The sequence below is a fragment of the Stegodyphus dumicola genome, chromosome 7, assembly GCF_044657685.1.
Source record: "Stegodyphus dumicola isolate Sdum_Otavi_A_Nest chromosome 7, ASM4465768v1".
NCBI classification, from domain to species: Eukaryota; Metazoa; Arthropoda; class Arachnida; order Araneae; family Eresidae; genus Stegodyphus; species Stegodyphus dumicola.
Genome location: NC_140774.1, coordinates 82,135,246 through 82,151,157, shown reverse-complemented (window position 1 = coordinate 82,151,157; position 15,912 = coordinate 82,135,246). Strand labels below are relative to the sequence as shown.

The 15,912-nt window shown below is 31.1% G+C and overlaps 1 protein-coding gene across 1 annotated transcript in view; it reads left to right on the top strand.

Annotated features, from left to right (window-relative positions):
- Positions 1 to 15,912, top strand: part of LOC118205964 (peptidyl-glycine alpha-amidating monooxygenase B-like) — a 159,557-nt gene that overhangs the window by 78,060 nt on the left and 65,585 nt on the right. The window contains exons 12-13 of the mRNA XM_085820527.1: positions 1,407 to 1,741; positions 4,419 to 4,542. Of these exons, the coding sequence (XP_085676653.1) occupies positions 1,407 to 1,741; positions 4,419 to 4,542 (459 nt within the window). The remainder of the gene's footprint in view (positions 1 to 1,406; positions 1,742 to 4,418; positions 4,543 to 15,912) is intronic.

Below are 15,912 nucleotides of genomic sequence, written 5' to 3'. Positions count from 1 at the left end.
GTATGTGAGAGGTCCTGATTTTTAATTTTGAGTTTAGCACTAAATAAAACACCTTCATTTTGAAAAAACACAATTTTTTTTCTCTTCCTCTTTGGTGGTTTAACAGCCCCAGGGTAGACCCTAATCTTCTCCAGAAGGCTTCTCTAAGCATCTATACTTCTGACAACTATTTCCCAATTTTTTACCTGTAGAATCCTTAGGTCATTTCAACAAGTCGATCCATCTCACTAGGGGTCTACCCCAAGGTCTGGTTTCCATGGGCTTTGTCAGAAAGATTTTCTTATAACACTGATCTTCATGCATTCTGCCAGATGACCAACCCATTCAAGTCTCTGTAGTCAATTATTTTTTAGCTTGAATCTGTATGATTGATAATTTGATGGCTGTGTAGCCACTTTTTTGCTTGGCGTACATCCAAAACATTCTGCCAAAGTTCATCACTAATTTTTACCTACTGAATAACTTATAGCAGAACATTATTTCTGTAGTTGATAGTCTCATGATACATTGTCAGTAGTGTATAGCAGATGCTAGTTGAACATTAAGCTATGCTAGAATGAGAAACTAATCAAAATATGTAATATGGTTCTAAACACAGAAAATGTCACTATCAATAGTAAAGACAGTGACAAAGAGGTTGCTGAGAAAGAAAAAATTTTGGTTGGTAGTTTAGTGGAATTCTCAACTCGGTAATTATAGAACTTGAGCTATGGAATTTATAACTGAACAAAAAATTATGTGAAGTAAATCAAAACAATTTACATTGTAAGAAATATATAATAAAGCAAACAAATAAATAAAAAACTTTTTATGTAAGTTTTGATTCCTTTAAGATCAGAATGCTCCAATGTTTCATAAACGACTATTTCCTATTTTTAATTTTATAATTTCTACATTTCATTTACATTTCATAATTTCCACATTTAAATTGATGATCTAAAAGTGTGGAAAATTTCAAAATTCCGAATTGCCGAAATCTCAAACAGTCTGGATCTCAGAATTGGTATTATATGTTTTTTAAAATTTTAATGAGAAATTTTTAGGGTGGTTGACTAAAATCTTAAATCTTTTAGATTGAAATTTGCTTGTTTAATTTATTTTCTTTGGCACTTTTCTTCATTAAAACATTCTGAATTACATCCATTTATCTTTATAAAAGAAAATTAGTACTTCCTTTCTGTTCCAAATCATGTGTTTTATTTAACACGTTTTTTGGTTGTAACAGTTTTACAATAAACCTGATATTAACATCATTGAAGAGCACATTATGTTTTTCTGTGTTTACCTAATAATTCTGCATATGATTTGTATGTTTTTATAGTAAGGTGTGGTATAGTGTTTTTTTTTTTTTTTTTTTTTCCCCAGTTGGTGTGATGTATCATTAATTTTATTTCCTTTTATTACAGCTCTTCTTCAACTGATGAAATGTGCAATCTGTATCTTATGTACTATACTGAATATAGAAATGCACTCTCAGGACAGTCTCCACCTTGTGTAGGCGTTCAGTTTAGAGAATTAGTCCAGGATTTGCCTCCAGGCAATGATATTCCATTGCCAAGAAATCCAGAGATGGAGCAGCAGGCTTTTGGAGGTGTTCATCATCACACAGCAATAACTTATAAGAACATTGAAAAGGATGGATTTTCTTCACCATCTTTTAATGCAGGATTTTCATTGAGTGATACAAGCACACATTATGGACCAAAGATTAGTGCTAATGGACAACTAAATAACGAATATAGTAAGTGGAAAAACCAAGTATATATGTATTGTATAGAATTAACAAAAAACAAGTATGTATCTTATTGTCTTTTATCATTTGAAGATGAGTGACCTATGTCTGTGACAGTATAAATCTCTTCTATGTGTTAGCTACTTGTGAATATTTAAAAGCAAGGGCTTAGTTTTCATTTGCTTTCATTATCTGTTTCTGGATGTCTGAAAGTAATTCATATTTGTGTTGGCAGTCTGATGTATGTGGGTGCAAATTCAAGATGATAGTTGCTCCTGATTTATTTAAATTGGCAGTTTGCTGTACTTGTGTAAAAGTTTATGAATGCAATATAGGGAGACACAAAAAGTATGTTAGAATTGATTCTTTCAGATGAATTATAAAAGTTTGTTTCATATTATTTAAGAACACTTATGAAATAGATAAATGAAGCACTTTCAAATATTTCGCTTCCAATTCATCTTTTTATATAGAGAGAGAATTTATTATTGATTGATATTTTAAAAAAATCAAAGTATATTTTTCCCATAAAATACTCTAGAGTTTATCTAGTTTATGAATTATAAATAATGTGAAATATTATGTGGTTGTAACACATTGAAGTTCACTGTCAAAAATCATCATAAATGCAGTTTTTGCTTAATGAATCTTTGAAGCAACATCAATCATTAATAATAATCATTAAATAATATTTTTTTAAATACTTACGGACCAATAATTTTGCTTCATAGTTATAATAGCTTAAGTTCAGCCTTGCAAATAAAGTTATAAAAAATTATCAATTTCACATCTTTATTAAATCATTTTTCTAAATGGGCTTTTGGAACTGTGTACTTAATTTATTGTAATATGATATTAAATGGATTTGGTTTATGTTTAAATTTAAAATAATATAAAGAAATATTACCATTAAGAACATCAGTTTACACTTTAAAAATTGCTGTAAACTTCAAAAGAGAGGAGAAACATGTCAAAGTGAAACATAAAATTAGCAAAGCAGCAGCCTTATATCTGACATAAATTTATTCAAGAACTCAGTCGCTGAAGGGCAGACAGGTACAGGTCCCTCTTCATTAGAAGCAAGTCTTGCAAATTTTTTACTCATGATGAAGAGAGACCTGTACTTGTTTGCCCTTGAAATCAATTGAGTTCTTGACTATGCCAAACACAAGATTGTTCCTTTGCGAATTTTATGTACTGTGAACTTGTTTTAGGTAGCTTTACTGAGGTCATTCTCGGGACCTTGACTGTTACGTTTAAGTTAATACCTCTTATTCAAATTATTTCAGGAAAATATATATATATATATATATATATATATATATATATGTATTCCATGAATTTATTATTGCAGTAGAAGCCCAGAAATACACAATGCTTGGGACCAGAGGTTATGCAGATTTTAGGATTTTTCGGATTTCAGGATAGAAAAGATAATATTCAGACTAAAAGTGCAAAATAAATAAGGCATATTAGATGCATTTAATTAAATTATTATATACATTAATACAATAATTAATTATATGCATTAAATTATTATTACATATATAAACTGATTATATTATATTGTTCATTTACATTAGGCTCCTCTATTTTTAAATTAGCATGAATCTGTTTCCCTTTTTCTCTCAGGAACAGTCCTGAAATAGGTACCCCATCATTCTGCCTCTGATGGAACCACTCGTACAAGACAGCATCGAGGTTTGCTGATTTCGCCTCATGTAAAGATTTCCGGTATCGAATTCCGGTGTTAGAATCACTGTTGCTGTAAAATTTCAACAGCTTTTCTTTATTGTTTCGTATATGATACACAGTCCGTGGGGCAATTCCATACGATTCTGCTGTAAATCGAGAAGTAGCACCTGCCTCCATCTGTAGCAGAATTTCCACTTTTTTCATTACCGTCAATGAAATGTGTTTACTTATTTTGTGTGTGTGTGTGTGTGTTGCTAGCAGTAAAATCACAAGTGCGTTTCTTATCTGTCATTGTATTAAAAAGCACTGAAATTTAAAATATTCTTAATTTATCTACAAAATATGCGGATAAAAAAAAATCACTAAACAATCTCGTGTAAACAAAACTAACAAACATAACTAAACAAAACATAAACTAAATGTTTATATTTTGAGAGGCAACACGGATTTCAGGTCGGCGGATTTTCGGTATTTGACTGTATTTTAAATGAAACGTAGTATTTTATATTACTGGGAATATTTAATATTCTTAAACTGTTTTTGTCTAAGAAAAAGAAATCTGCAAAAATATTGATGACTGTAATATGCAAATAACAACATTTTTCAGAACTTCTTATACTATACAAGTCTTTCTTATGATCATAACATGCAAATAATAAAATTTGACAGAATTTCTTGTACTGTATTAAGTCTTTCTTATTACATTTATTTGAACAAAAGTTTTTGGCTCAGTTATGCATGTTAAATATACCCTTGTTGGAGAATGTAAAGCAAATACAAATTTCTCAGTTACAAATTTAATTTTTATTTATCCAGTAAGCCATATTGAAGAGAGTTTATTGATTTAATTGTTCTGCAGTATATATATAGTTATTAGTATCTGGATATTAATTTACATATCAGTAAAAAAGTGTGTTTATCTTAATCATATTTGAATTTGTTGCCTAACATAAAATCAAAAACAAACATTTTTATTGAATAATCTTTATAGTGTACAAAGAAGTTTATGGGTGGCCTTCAAAAGATTTAAAATTTGGACAGATTGCTGCTGTTACTCTTGATCATAATGGAAATGTTGCAATTTTTCATCGCGGTGATCACGTATGGAATGAATTGTAAGGATTTTTTTTAATTATTATTATTATTTTACTGTTAAGAAAGATGCTTCTGGTATTTCTTAGATTTTGCGGAGTGTTTTTTAAGAAATTAATCTTGAGTTGATCACTTTCAATCAAAAATAAAGGTACACTCTGCAAAAAAAAGGGGGGAAGGGATAGTTCAATATCTCCCATTCTACTGGGTCGATTGATGAAATTCAAATTGCATTTTTCATGTCTCGAAAGCACGACTTAGGATATATATTAGATTTCTGTATAGTATTGTTCTAACATAGGTATCTTGACACAAAATCGAACATTTTCTGAAATGGCATGCCAATTTTTTTTTCGATATTTTGATTCTATGACTCAAATTATGCTTAAATATTAAATTTTGTAAAATTTGGTGCAAAATTTACGGAGAAATTCAAAAATTTATCTTGGCAGGTTCCCCCCCCCCCAGTTTGCACCAAAAATAATTCACTTAGTGAACTTCTTAATTTATAGCAACCTATTTTCCTTTCCTTTTTTTCATTGTACACAAGTGGAAAAAAGTCAGCATTCATACTTTCAAATAATTTTAACGAAGTGTATAAGCCACATTTATTAATCTAAGAATTCCTTTTTAGTCCTGAATTTATAGCGCTGAATGAAAGCATTGTTTGTTTAATCTGGTTTTGATTTTCACTTTCATGTTGTTATCGCTTATAACAAATATGCCAAATTTCAAAACACTCCAGTATGTAAATTCATGTATATCGTAGAAAATTTTGAATAAAAAACTCGTAATTTTTTGGAGGTGTGCCTAGAAATACATCTACTTTAAAATCATGTTAAAACTTTTATAGGTTACAATTCAAATTTTGTTTAAAAAAATTTATAAAAATTTATTTAAAAATACGAATTTAAAAAATAAATCGTAAAAAAATACACGAATTTTATTTGGAATGAACCTAAATTTCGAAATGTGAAAGGAAGAATCAAATAAGTTTAATAAAAAAAAAGAGATATCAATAAATATATACCAAATTCAGTTAACATTGAGGAGCTAAAATTTTGGGAGCTAATTTTTAAAAACTACTCATGTGATTTTTTATAAAACTTTGCAGTTTTACATAATTAGAGTGGTAGAATCGAAATATGGAAAAAAAAATTGGCATGCCATTTCAAAAAAGTCAAATTCAAATTTTTATGTCAAAAAATACCTATATTAGAACAATGCTATATATAAATGCTATACATATCCTAAGTCATGCTTTCAAGACATGAAAAACAGAAGTTGAATTTCGTCAATTGTCCCTTTTTTTTGTTTTGCACAGTGTACATTCGACTTTTTCAAACTGTGATATTTTTTGTTAATATTGCAACTCATCTGTAATTTAAATTAAATATGTGTTATTACTAATTAGTTGTAAATTGTAATTTTTAGTTAATTTAGTATTTATTTAGTACTTTTCTTTTCTTTTTTTGCCCTCCTCTCTCTCTTCTTATAAAAGCAGAAATGGAGTAAGGGAAATGTTTATGTGCAGCCTCTTCGGAAAAGTTTCCTTGTTTGAAAAATGTAGTATTCATTAGTTATTTTTCCTGGTTACTTTCAAAATAGTTTCCTGTTTTATATACAGTACAAAGTCCGAAATCAGGACCAACCGGGACTTCGACGATTCCAGATTTGGGATTTTTCCGGATATTAGATCATCAATTTAAATCTGGTAAAATGGCACGTAGAACTTATAAAATTAAAAATATGAAATCGAGATTTATGAAATAATGAAGTATTTATTGTCTAAAGGGTATTAGAATTTACAAGAAAAAAAAAGCTTAATATTTATTTGTTTACCTTATTAAACATTTCTTTCAATGCAAGTTGTTTAAGTTGCGTCGTTTTTTATGCTAATACTTTCTCTTTAATTCTGTAGACAGACATAATCTCTTCTTTAGTTACATTGTTGAAGTCCTGTAACTGCGGTTGGGAGAATTTCAACTAACTTGTCAATCGAAATTTTCTCATTTTCAGTAACTTCTCTGTCACTTTCTTCACTGTCGGCACTACACTTTTCACCATTCTTTGATTGATTGATGATTGAGAAGGATAGTCATCACAATGAAAAACTTTTTATATCATCTTCATTTATTACCACTTCTCCACATTTCTTTACAAAATCTGTTAATTGGAAAATTTCACCTCTATTTTGCAATATCTGAAAACCTTCAAAATTAGTGGCTATCATCTGTAAATACACATATACATTCTTTGTCACTAAAACTCAATTCAAATCAAAATATAAAGAAATCTCACTTACCTGTCAGAGGCATTCTCGCCTTTTATCATTTCTGCATATTTTATTGACGACACAATTAAATACATTTACAACAAAGAGAAGCACATATAAACTTTGGTTAATGTTTCGCGTTGGTGTTACATCTTTTGCAATCTACAAGGTTCTGCACTAGTCCGAAGAATTCAAGCGCAGACAGCACCATCTGGTGCATTGTAGTTTCTACAGTCTGCCCCCGAATGACCAGGGGTTCATTCAAACATTTACATTAGTACAAATTTAACAAAGGAAACTTTTACAATGTAAAGTTCAATCAATTCACATATTAATGAAACTACACTTATTTACTATATAAACAAATCATTCATCTTTAAACAATTTGTAAAGTTACCTGCAATAAAGTATAATAAAGATAATAAGCTGGCAACTCAATACCTGTACATACAATTAAACTTTCATCACATATATGGAATAGTCCTGTAACAATAATACAAATTAATAAACATATAATAAACAATTAAACTTATTCGTATTAATAAACATATAATAAACAATTAAACTTGTTCATTTATTTCAAGATTATATAAAAGCTGCACAGGTCTTTTAATAACTGACGTACCTGTTTTAATTTCACAAGACCTTACTTTTCCATCTCTGCCAGGAAATACTGTTACAACTCTTCCTAATTTCCAAAAATGTCTAGGTAGCTTTTCATCATGAATTAATACAATATCATTAACTTTAAATTCAGTAATTTTACCTGAAGGTTTAACACAATGAACAGATCTCAGCATTAATAAGTATTCATTTTTCCATTTTTTCCAAAACATACTTACCAATCTTTCTCTATAATTAAATCTTTTAATTAGCATTTTCCTATTAACTAAATTAGAATCAAAATGAAGCCTGGCAGGAGGCAAACTATTCACCCTGTGCCCCAATAGCATATGAGCTGGAGTTAGAGGCATAGGTTCCTGTAATTCAGAATAAGCATAAGTTAAAGGACAAGAGTTAAGAACACCTTCAATTTCAATAATTAGAGTTTCTAACTCTTCTCGAGATAAAGTGGTTTTTCTTAGAGTTTTTTCATAAAGCAAGTTTTACAGATTTAATTAGTCTTTCACCACGCCACGCAGCTTTCTCAGCGATGTAGCACCATTGGATTTTGTGGGAGGCGTAAAAGTCTTTTACTGTTGGATGACTAATACAGTCCACAAATTTTTAAGTTCAAGTTCTGATCGTTTGAAAGTTTTGGCATTGTCCGTCAAAACTTGAGAACATGGACCTCGACGAGCAATGAATCGTCGAAAAGCAAGAAGAAATGTTTCTGTGGTCATGCTACCAACAAACTAAATGAAGAGCTCGCATTACTCCACAAGTAAACAACACGATGTAGTTTTTCTCATCACTGTCTTTGGTATAAAGTGGTCCACTGAAATCTATACCTACTACAGAAAAAGGAGGTAATTCTTCTGTTCTATTTACTGGTAAAGGAGCAGTAACTTGCATACCAGGAGAAAAATTAAATCATTTACACAGAATACATTTTCTTAAGATATTTTTAACAGTTTGTCTTTCCTTAATTATCCAGTATCTTTCACGTATTTCTATCAAAGTTTCAGAAATTCCACCTTGAAATACTTTGCTGTGTGCATCCCACACTAATAAATTCACAAAGTGATGTTTTGAGGGCATAATAATTGGGTGTCTTTGAAGGTAAGAAAGTCTTGACTTCTGAAGTCTTCCACCAACATGCATTATCCCGTCATTATTAAGAAAGGGATACAGTTCTAGAATAGAGGAAGTCTTAGAAATTGTTTTACCCTGTCTCAAAGAGGACAGCTCTTCCGCAAAAGCTTCACTTTAAACAGTTTTTGTCCAGATAATTTCAGCCTCGTTTAGTTCTTCAGTGCTTAGTTCACCACATCGTTTAGTTTTAAATTTAAGGTTGTATATAAATCGTAGTATCCAACTTGTAACACGGTATAATTTTCTTAAACTACTATATCTATTCAAATCCATTAAATGTGTCAAATTTGATTGCGCTTCGCACACAAAAGACGATACTTCTTCCAGTTTACTTCTTTTTTCGCAATATACTTCTGGAGAAATCTCTGGACAAATTTCATAATTAGAGCCTTTTGGCCAATCCCTTTTCTTCAAACGAAACCATTCTGGACCTTGCATCCAAATCGAACTGGACATAAACTTTTCCACAGTAGCTCCTCGAGATATGAAATCTGCAGGATTATCCTGCCCACTACACTGATTCTAATCAGCAGGATCAGTTCTAAACTGGATTTCGGATACATGGTTCGATACAAAAGGTTTCCATTTTGAAGCTTTCCCTTTAATCCAATGAAGAGCGATTAAGGAATCTGTCCACATATATACCCTAGGCACAGGAAATTTAAAATTTGTTTTCAAATATTGGAAAAGTCTAGAAGGAATAACAGCTCCCATAAGTTCAAGCCTCGCTAATGTCAACCTTTTAAGCGGTGCGATTCTAGATTTCGCAGTGATAAAACTTGTATAAATACAATCATCACTTGACACGTAACAGAAGTACGCAACTGCTCCGAAAGCTTTAGGAGAAGCGTCAGAAAATATGTGTAGTTCTAATTCTTTCACCAACTTCCATGATATGGAGAAATATTTTCTTTCGATTGTCAAATCTTTCAACAGATAAATCTGAGAGCACCAATTATCCCATTTTTTCTTCAAGTCAGTTGATAGCTCATCATCCCATCCTAAACCAAGTTCCCATATTTCTTGCATTAATAATTTTATCAGAACAATAAAAGGTGATGCAATTCCCATAGGATCAAATAACTTCGAAGCTGTCTGAAGTACACTACGTTTTGAATTCTTTCTATCACAGGTCATGTCCAGTAGAGGTTTTACTTCTAACTTAATAGTATCTTCTTCAGTGTTCCATATTATGCCTAAAACCTTCAAAGGACGTTCTTTAGTTTCTGTCACATCAGACAAACCTCGTTCACTCCATAAATTTCTCAACTCATCCGAATTAGTATTAAATTTTCTTAAATTCATGCTCGCATCTTTAAGAATTTTTGCAGCGCTCTGTGAAAGTTCTAAAGTTTTCTCTATTGTATTTGCTCCATAAAAAAGATCATCTACATAAAGTGCTGAGTCAAGCATTTCACAAGTTTCGCTTTGTTCAAGTTTATATTTTCTAATGTGGTATTTAATAGTCGCAGCAAGGATAAATGGGCTTGATGTCACTCCAAAGGGAATGCGAGTCATTTGTAAAATTTTGTAAGTTTTTGAATCACTTTCATCTGGAAACCAGAAAAAACGTAAATAGTCTCTATCCTCTTCCGCTATTCCTATGGTCAAAAACGCTCCCTGAATATCACAGCTGAATGCATATCCATAGTCGTGAAATCGCAAGATTATATCCAAAATTCTGGGATTCAACGGTGGCCCCGGATTAAAGCATTCATTAAGAGATTTGCACGCATTACCTTTTGACAATGCATTGAAAACCAATTTGACTTTTGTAGTCTCCCTATCCGATCTTACTACAGCTGAATGAGGCATATAATAAGAATTCTCTTTTAAGCCGAAAGGACATTCTTCAACGATATTCAGTTTTAATTGCCACTTAACTATATTCTTATATTCATTATAAACCTAATCATTTTCTTTCATTTTCACACTTAAGGTACGAAATCTTCATTTTGCTAACGAGAAATTGTTAGACAAGTTTTCTGGTTTACCGTCCCAGAATAATTTAGTTGTATACATTCCATTTTCATATTTTAAATTACTTTCGAATTGAGAAATAAATTCCTCTTTAAATTTAAAATCTCCACTGTGAGTATCATTTATCCCCATTGAATCTAACTGCCGAAACTGTGTTAGTTTTTCATTTAATGCGACGTATAATTCAGTTTTCATAATAGAAATATCCCGATTCGCATTTAAATCTGATGAAGGGATTCGACCTTGAACAACCCTTCCAAACAGAGTATCAATCAAATACAAAGATTTATTTAATTGCTGTTTTTCTCCCGTATGAATATCCAAAAATACTGTGCTCCAATAAGGAGAGAAAATTCATTTCCTGACGATTTACTTAAGTTTGACAACTGAATGTTCTTCCTCGAAAGTATTTGCATTAATTTGTTATGTGTTACTTTAAACTGCGATCTAGAAATACAGTCAGTCAAAAGTGCTTCAATCACAATTTTCTTGTCCGAATCACATAAATTACAAAGTGAAAACCGAACTACGTCATACGTTTTTGGTATTGGCACTCTAGAGCCGAAAGTGTAAACAGCTAGACTTTCTTGTCTAATTATGGGTAGTTTCATTTCTACGGCTACTTCTTTTCTCAAAAAACATCTCTGTGGCGCAGTATCTAACAAAATATTAATCTCTTTGCTTTTATTACTGCCTATTAATACTGCCGAGTAAGTTTCAAGTAGTATGTCGCAATCATTGGATTCATTCACACATGCTATGGAAGACACAACATTTAATTTATTCGCGTCGACAGTCTGATGAGACTCCAAAGCGGGGGAAGAAGAATAAACATTGGGTTGATCGCAAATCAATTTGTGATGCATAAAACGTTTACAAATTCCACAAATAGATTTCTTTTGACACTGCTTATATACCTGCCTCTTCGAAAAGCAAGCATAACATATACCATATTTTCTAAGAATTAATTTTCTCTGTTCTACCAATGAGGGACAAGAGGTAGAATCGTGCTCTATTTTCGGTTTTGTACAAAATATACATTTTTTCACATCAACAATAAATGCAGAAGTAGTAGGAATGTTCGAATTTAATTTATTTTCCCCGCTATAATCAACCTTGGTTTTATTAAATCTCCCATACTTTTTATTAGGTTTTCATAAAGGATTAAATTCAGTTTCCAATCGCAAATCTGAAGTGTTTAAATTAAAGTCTCTACTTAAGTACTCATTACGTTCATGACACTGAATTTCAATATTTAAAAATTCCAATAAATCAGATATTTTGTTTTCATCTTCCGAATGTGTTTTATGAGAAAATTCTAAGGACAAATCTTTGGGTATCGATTTTAACAACACTGGATACAATAGACAACTGTAACTATTAGGATTAATTCCGTTATTTTCTAATCCTCGAATATGTGTTTCGCATTCTGAGTAAAGTCTACATAACGCTACAGTGTTATATGATTTTCGTACTGGACTTAAGTTTAAAAGTCTTGCCATATGCGCGTCGATAATAATACCTTTTCGACCAAAGCGTTCTTTTAATATGTTCAAGGCAATTTCATAGTTTTCAGAGCTTGATGCTAAACCACGTAGAGCTACCTCAGCTTTGTCTGTTAAGTACGATTTTAAATAACTAAACTTCTCTACATTACTAAGATTCACATTTTTATGGATAGCTACTTCAAACTGAGAATAAAATTCGTTAAACTTTAATATATTGCCATCGTATTGAGGTATCTGCAAGCGAGGAAGTTTTACTGTATTCTGCTGCTCACTTCTGGTTTCTACAACATTCGTTCTTTCAGTTTCGCGAACAACTTCACTTTCTTTCATTTTCAGGATTCTGTTCGCGCGAATTTTCCAAGTAATAATATTATCTTTATATTCTTGCTGTTTTTCAATTTCCTTTTCTATTTCTTCCGTTTTGCACAGTTTTAGAATTTCCTCGTTAAGATACTTTAAATTAGCTTCTTTATCTAAAAGTTTCACTAAAAGTTCATCAATTAAATCAACTGATCTTTCCTGTTTGTTTATTTCAGTTTCTAACAGTTTCATAGTGTCAGTTGCCGTGCGTCTGACAGGTGCTGTAATCTTTTTTAAAGCTTCAATATCCATCATAACAATTTAAATTATTCAATTCGTTAAATACATTTTTCAGTATTCACTTCGCAATTTACTTTATCTAACGGTCTCTTCCAAGTTATCGGCACCAAAAAGATTTGTAAATACGCATATACATTCTTTGTTGGTAAAACTCAATTCAAATCAAAATATAAAGAAATCTCACTTACCTGTCAGACGCATTTTCACCTTTTATCATTTTCTCCATATTTTATTGACGACACAATTAAATACATTTACAACAAAGAGAAGCACATATAAACTTTGGTTAATGTTTCGCGTTGGTGTTACATCTTTCGCAATCTACAAGGTTCTGCACTAGTCCGAAGAATTCAAGCACACACAGCGCCATCTGGTGCATATAGTTTCTACATCATCATCAAATTTAACTATCCTTCACTATATTTCACTATCAAATTTAACTATACTTCACTTTTAAACTTAAGTCCAGTACGAAAATCATATGACACTGTAGCGTTATGTAGACTTTACTCAGAATGCGAAACACATATTCGAGGATTAGAAAATAACGGAATTAATCCTATATTTGGCTATGCATCATGAGCTTGATGACTAACGACAAGTTGTTCTGTTAAATTTTATCTTGCTTCTATTGTGTGCTGAGACAATTAAGCCTGAATTGTATTAGTTTAGTTACTTATTATACTTATGTCTATTTCTTGCACTTGTTTAAGACTTATCAGAGTTCTGAATAAATAAATTTCCACATATATTTAAGCCTTGTTGAGGGCTGGCGCTAGATATCTTACCGCCTGATGCAGTCTTTGTGGGTCCTAAATTTTGCAGCTCGTTGCGGCCATACGAGCCCTGGTGCTGGTTTTGGGTTTATGTGAATAACAAATCAGTTATTCTTAATTCAAATAGCCCTAAATGTAATCTCTGGGTCTATGAGTATCATCAACAAAAATCTATTTTTAGCATCTGGAAAGAAAGTTTTGATAAAATTTTTCCTCGTCAACATTTTTTTAGCGCATTTAACTTAAAATCTGTAATTATCGGCAAGTGTAATGTCAACATAAAAGGTTTCCATACTCCTTTATTATTCAATTACTAACATAAAAAAATTTTTTTTAGTCTTCGCTATATGAGTCATTACTCAAGTTGTCATGGTTTGATAAATGTGATGATGAAAGGAAGTATAATAAATGATTCACCAGGTTGGCGTCAGATCAACGATGTATCTACATGGAATGTTTCGGTTTGGGATGTGTGCCAAACACATATGCAGCAAAGGAGCCAAATTACTGATGATACAAATTTATGCTAAAATGACTGTTTCTTCAATAAAAAGGTATTGTATTTAGTGTCGAAGTGAAATTAAGAATCAGAACTCTCCAGATGTCTTATTATGCGCAGAGGGGGTGGAATCAAATGCGCAAGTATAAAGCCTATGACAAAAACTTTGTTGGTGGTTTTGAGGTCCGGATGATGGACATCCAGATTTCGGACTATGTCTTATTTCCTTTATTGCGGTTTTCAGCCCTAGAAAGATGAATTATCACATAGAGACATATAAAACATGAAAGATGTAGATGAGCTATAACTTTTTGGTTTTTTCCATATAAATTTCTGGGCAGACAGAGCTGTACATCCTCATGTACTATTATTCAAGAAGCCAGTAAGTTAGGTCATCATCACCTAAATGCCTTCTGCAAATGTTTCAAGACATTCATAGAGTTTGGCTGCATGAGGCACATATTTAGTGGTTGGCAATACCTCTAATGTCAAAGAGAGCACTAAAGTTCAGTTTTATTGATTACTACTGAGCTTTTTTTTTTTTTTTTTTTTTTTTTTTTTTTTTTTTTTTTTTTTTTTTTACCTTGATAATCTAGAGGTTTAGCATTCAATGCTTAATTGCATGGTTCTTAATTCAAATTCATAACACCATATATCATTCTTGGCAATGATATGTCACACAAAGTTAGTATCACTTTTAACCATTTCCAAGAGTTCTGCAGCCCCTGATAGTGATCTTTTTGTTTTTCTGTAAGTGAATGTGGGATAATTTATAAGTTCAGTCTCCTTTCTCCCAAATTATGTCATAAAATTTGATGGCAAGCCATTTTACTGCTACTATCTTCATTGGCTGGCATATGTACGATGATGTTACAGTCCACATATAGCCTCTTCCTTATGCATCTCATGTTTTCATTAGTAAGATTTAATGGTAGCTAGTTGAAGCTTATACTGACACCTCGCCATTTACAAAATGTCTGTGTCACACAAACAATTAAATTATTGATAAAGACTGCTCTGCATATAGTGCATATATATTTACAAACTCTTCAGTTTAAGATCATAAGAAGAGCTACAGTGAACAGCACCATTTCCATGAAACTGATTTTTGATTCATTCTATTTCTTCTGACTCTAGCTTCTGCCTCAAAACATTTTTGATAAAGGCTGTACTATTACAAATTAGCATGGGAATAGATATTGAGGTAGCATTAAATATGTCCATTTAAATATATGATCCTTTATTAAGATATTAATAAAGAATCATACGTCTGATTTGATATTTGTTATATAATTGATATTTTTCTGTTTTAAGTCTTAGTTTAGTAGCTTCATATACTGACTTACTAAAACTAATTTACCAAAACAAAATCAGGTGTTGAAAAATAGTTAAGATTTCAGAAATATGGCATTAAAGGATAATAGCCACTTGACTAGTATTTGCACAGTGTATCCATAGAATACAGAAATAAAATTTAAATAATAATTAAGTAAATTAAAATATCTGTATATCTATCTTTCTTCATATAATAATGCAGTAGTCTTACTATTATCGAATAGAAAAAGAATAATATTCAGGGAATCTTTATTGCACTTACTGCTTACAATTTTGCCAAGTTTAGCATAAGGTTTAAAACTTATTGTTTATTTTGAAAAGTTACCTGTAAATCATCTGGTAAGTTAGTTTTTAGCGATTGTTAAATAATTATTACATTTTAAACCTTGTTTTTAGAAATTTCAGAAGAAGAATATCAATCCACATGAAAAAATAATAAAAAAAATAAATAATTCCTTCCCCCTACTCCAAATGGAAAAATTAGCAATTCAAAAGGAAGAAAGTTTGTTGCACAAAGGTAATCTAGTTAAAGCTGAAATAACTGGCCATATTGCAGTTGCTGTAAAACATGTATGGTGAGTTTTACATTGAACAAAAGCATTTTGTCATTGAAACCATCTACAGTGGCATTTGAAGAATTTAAAAAAAAAAAAAAGTATATACTT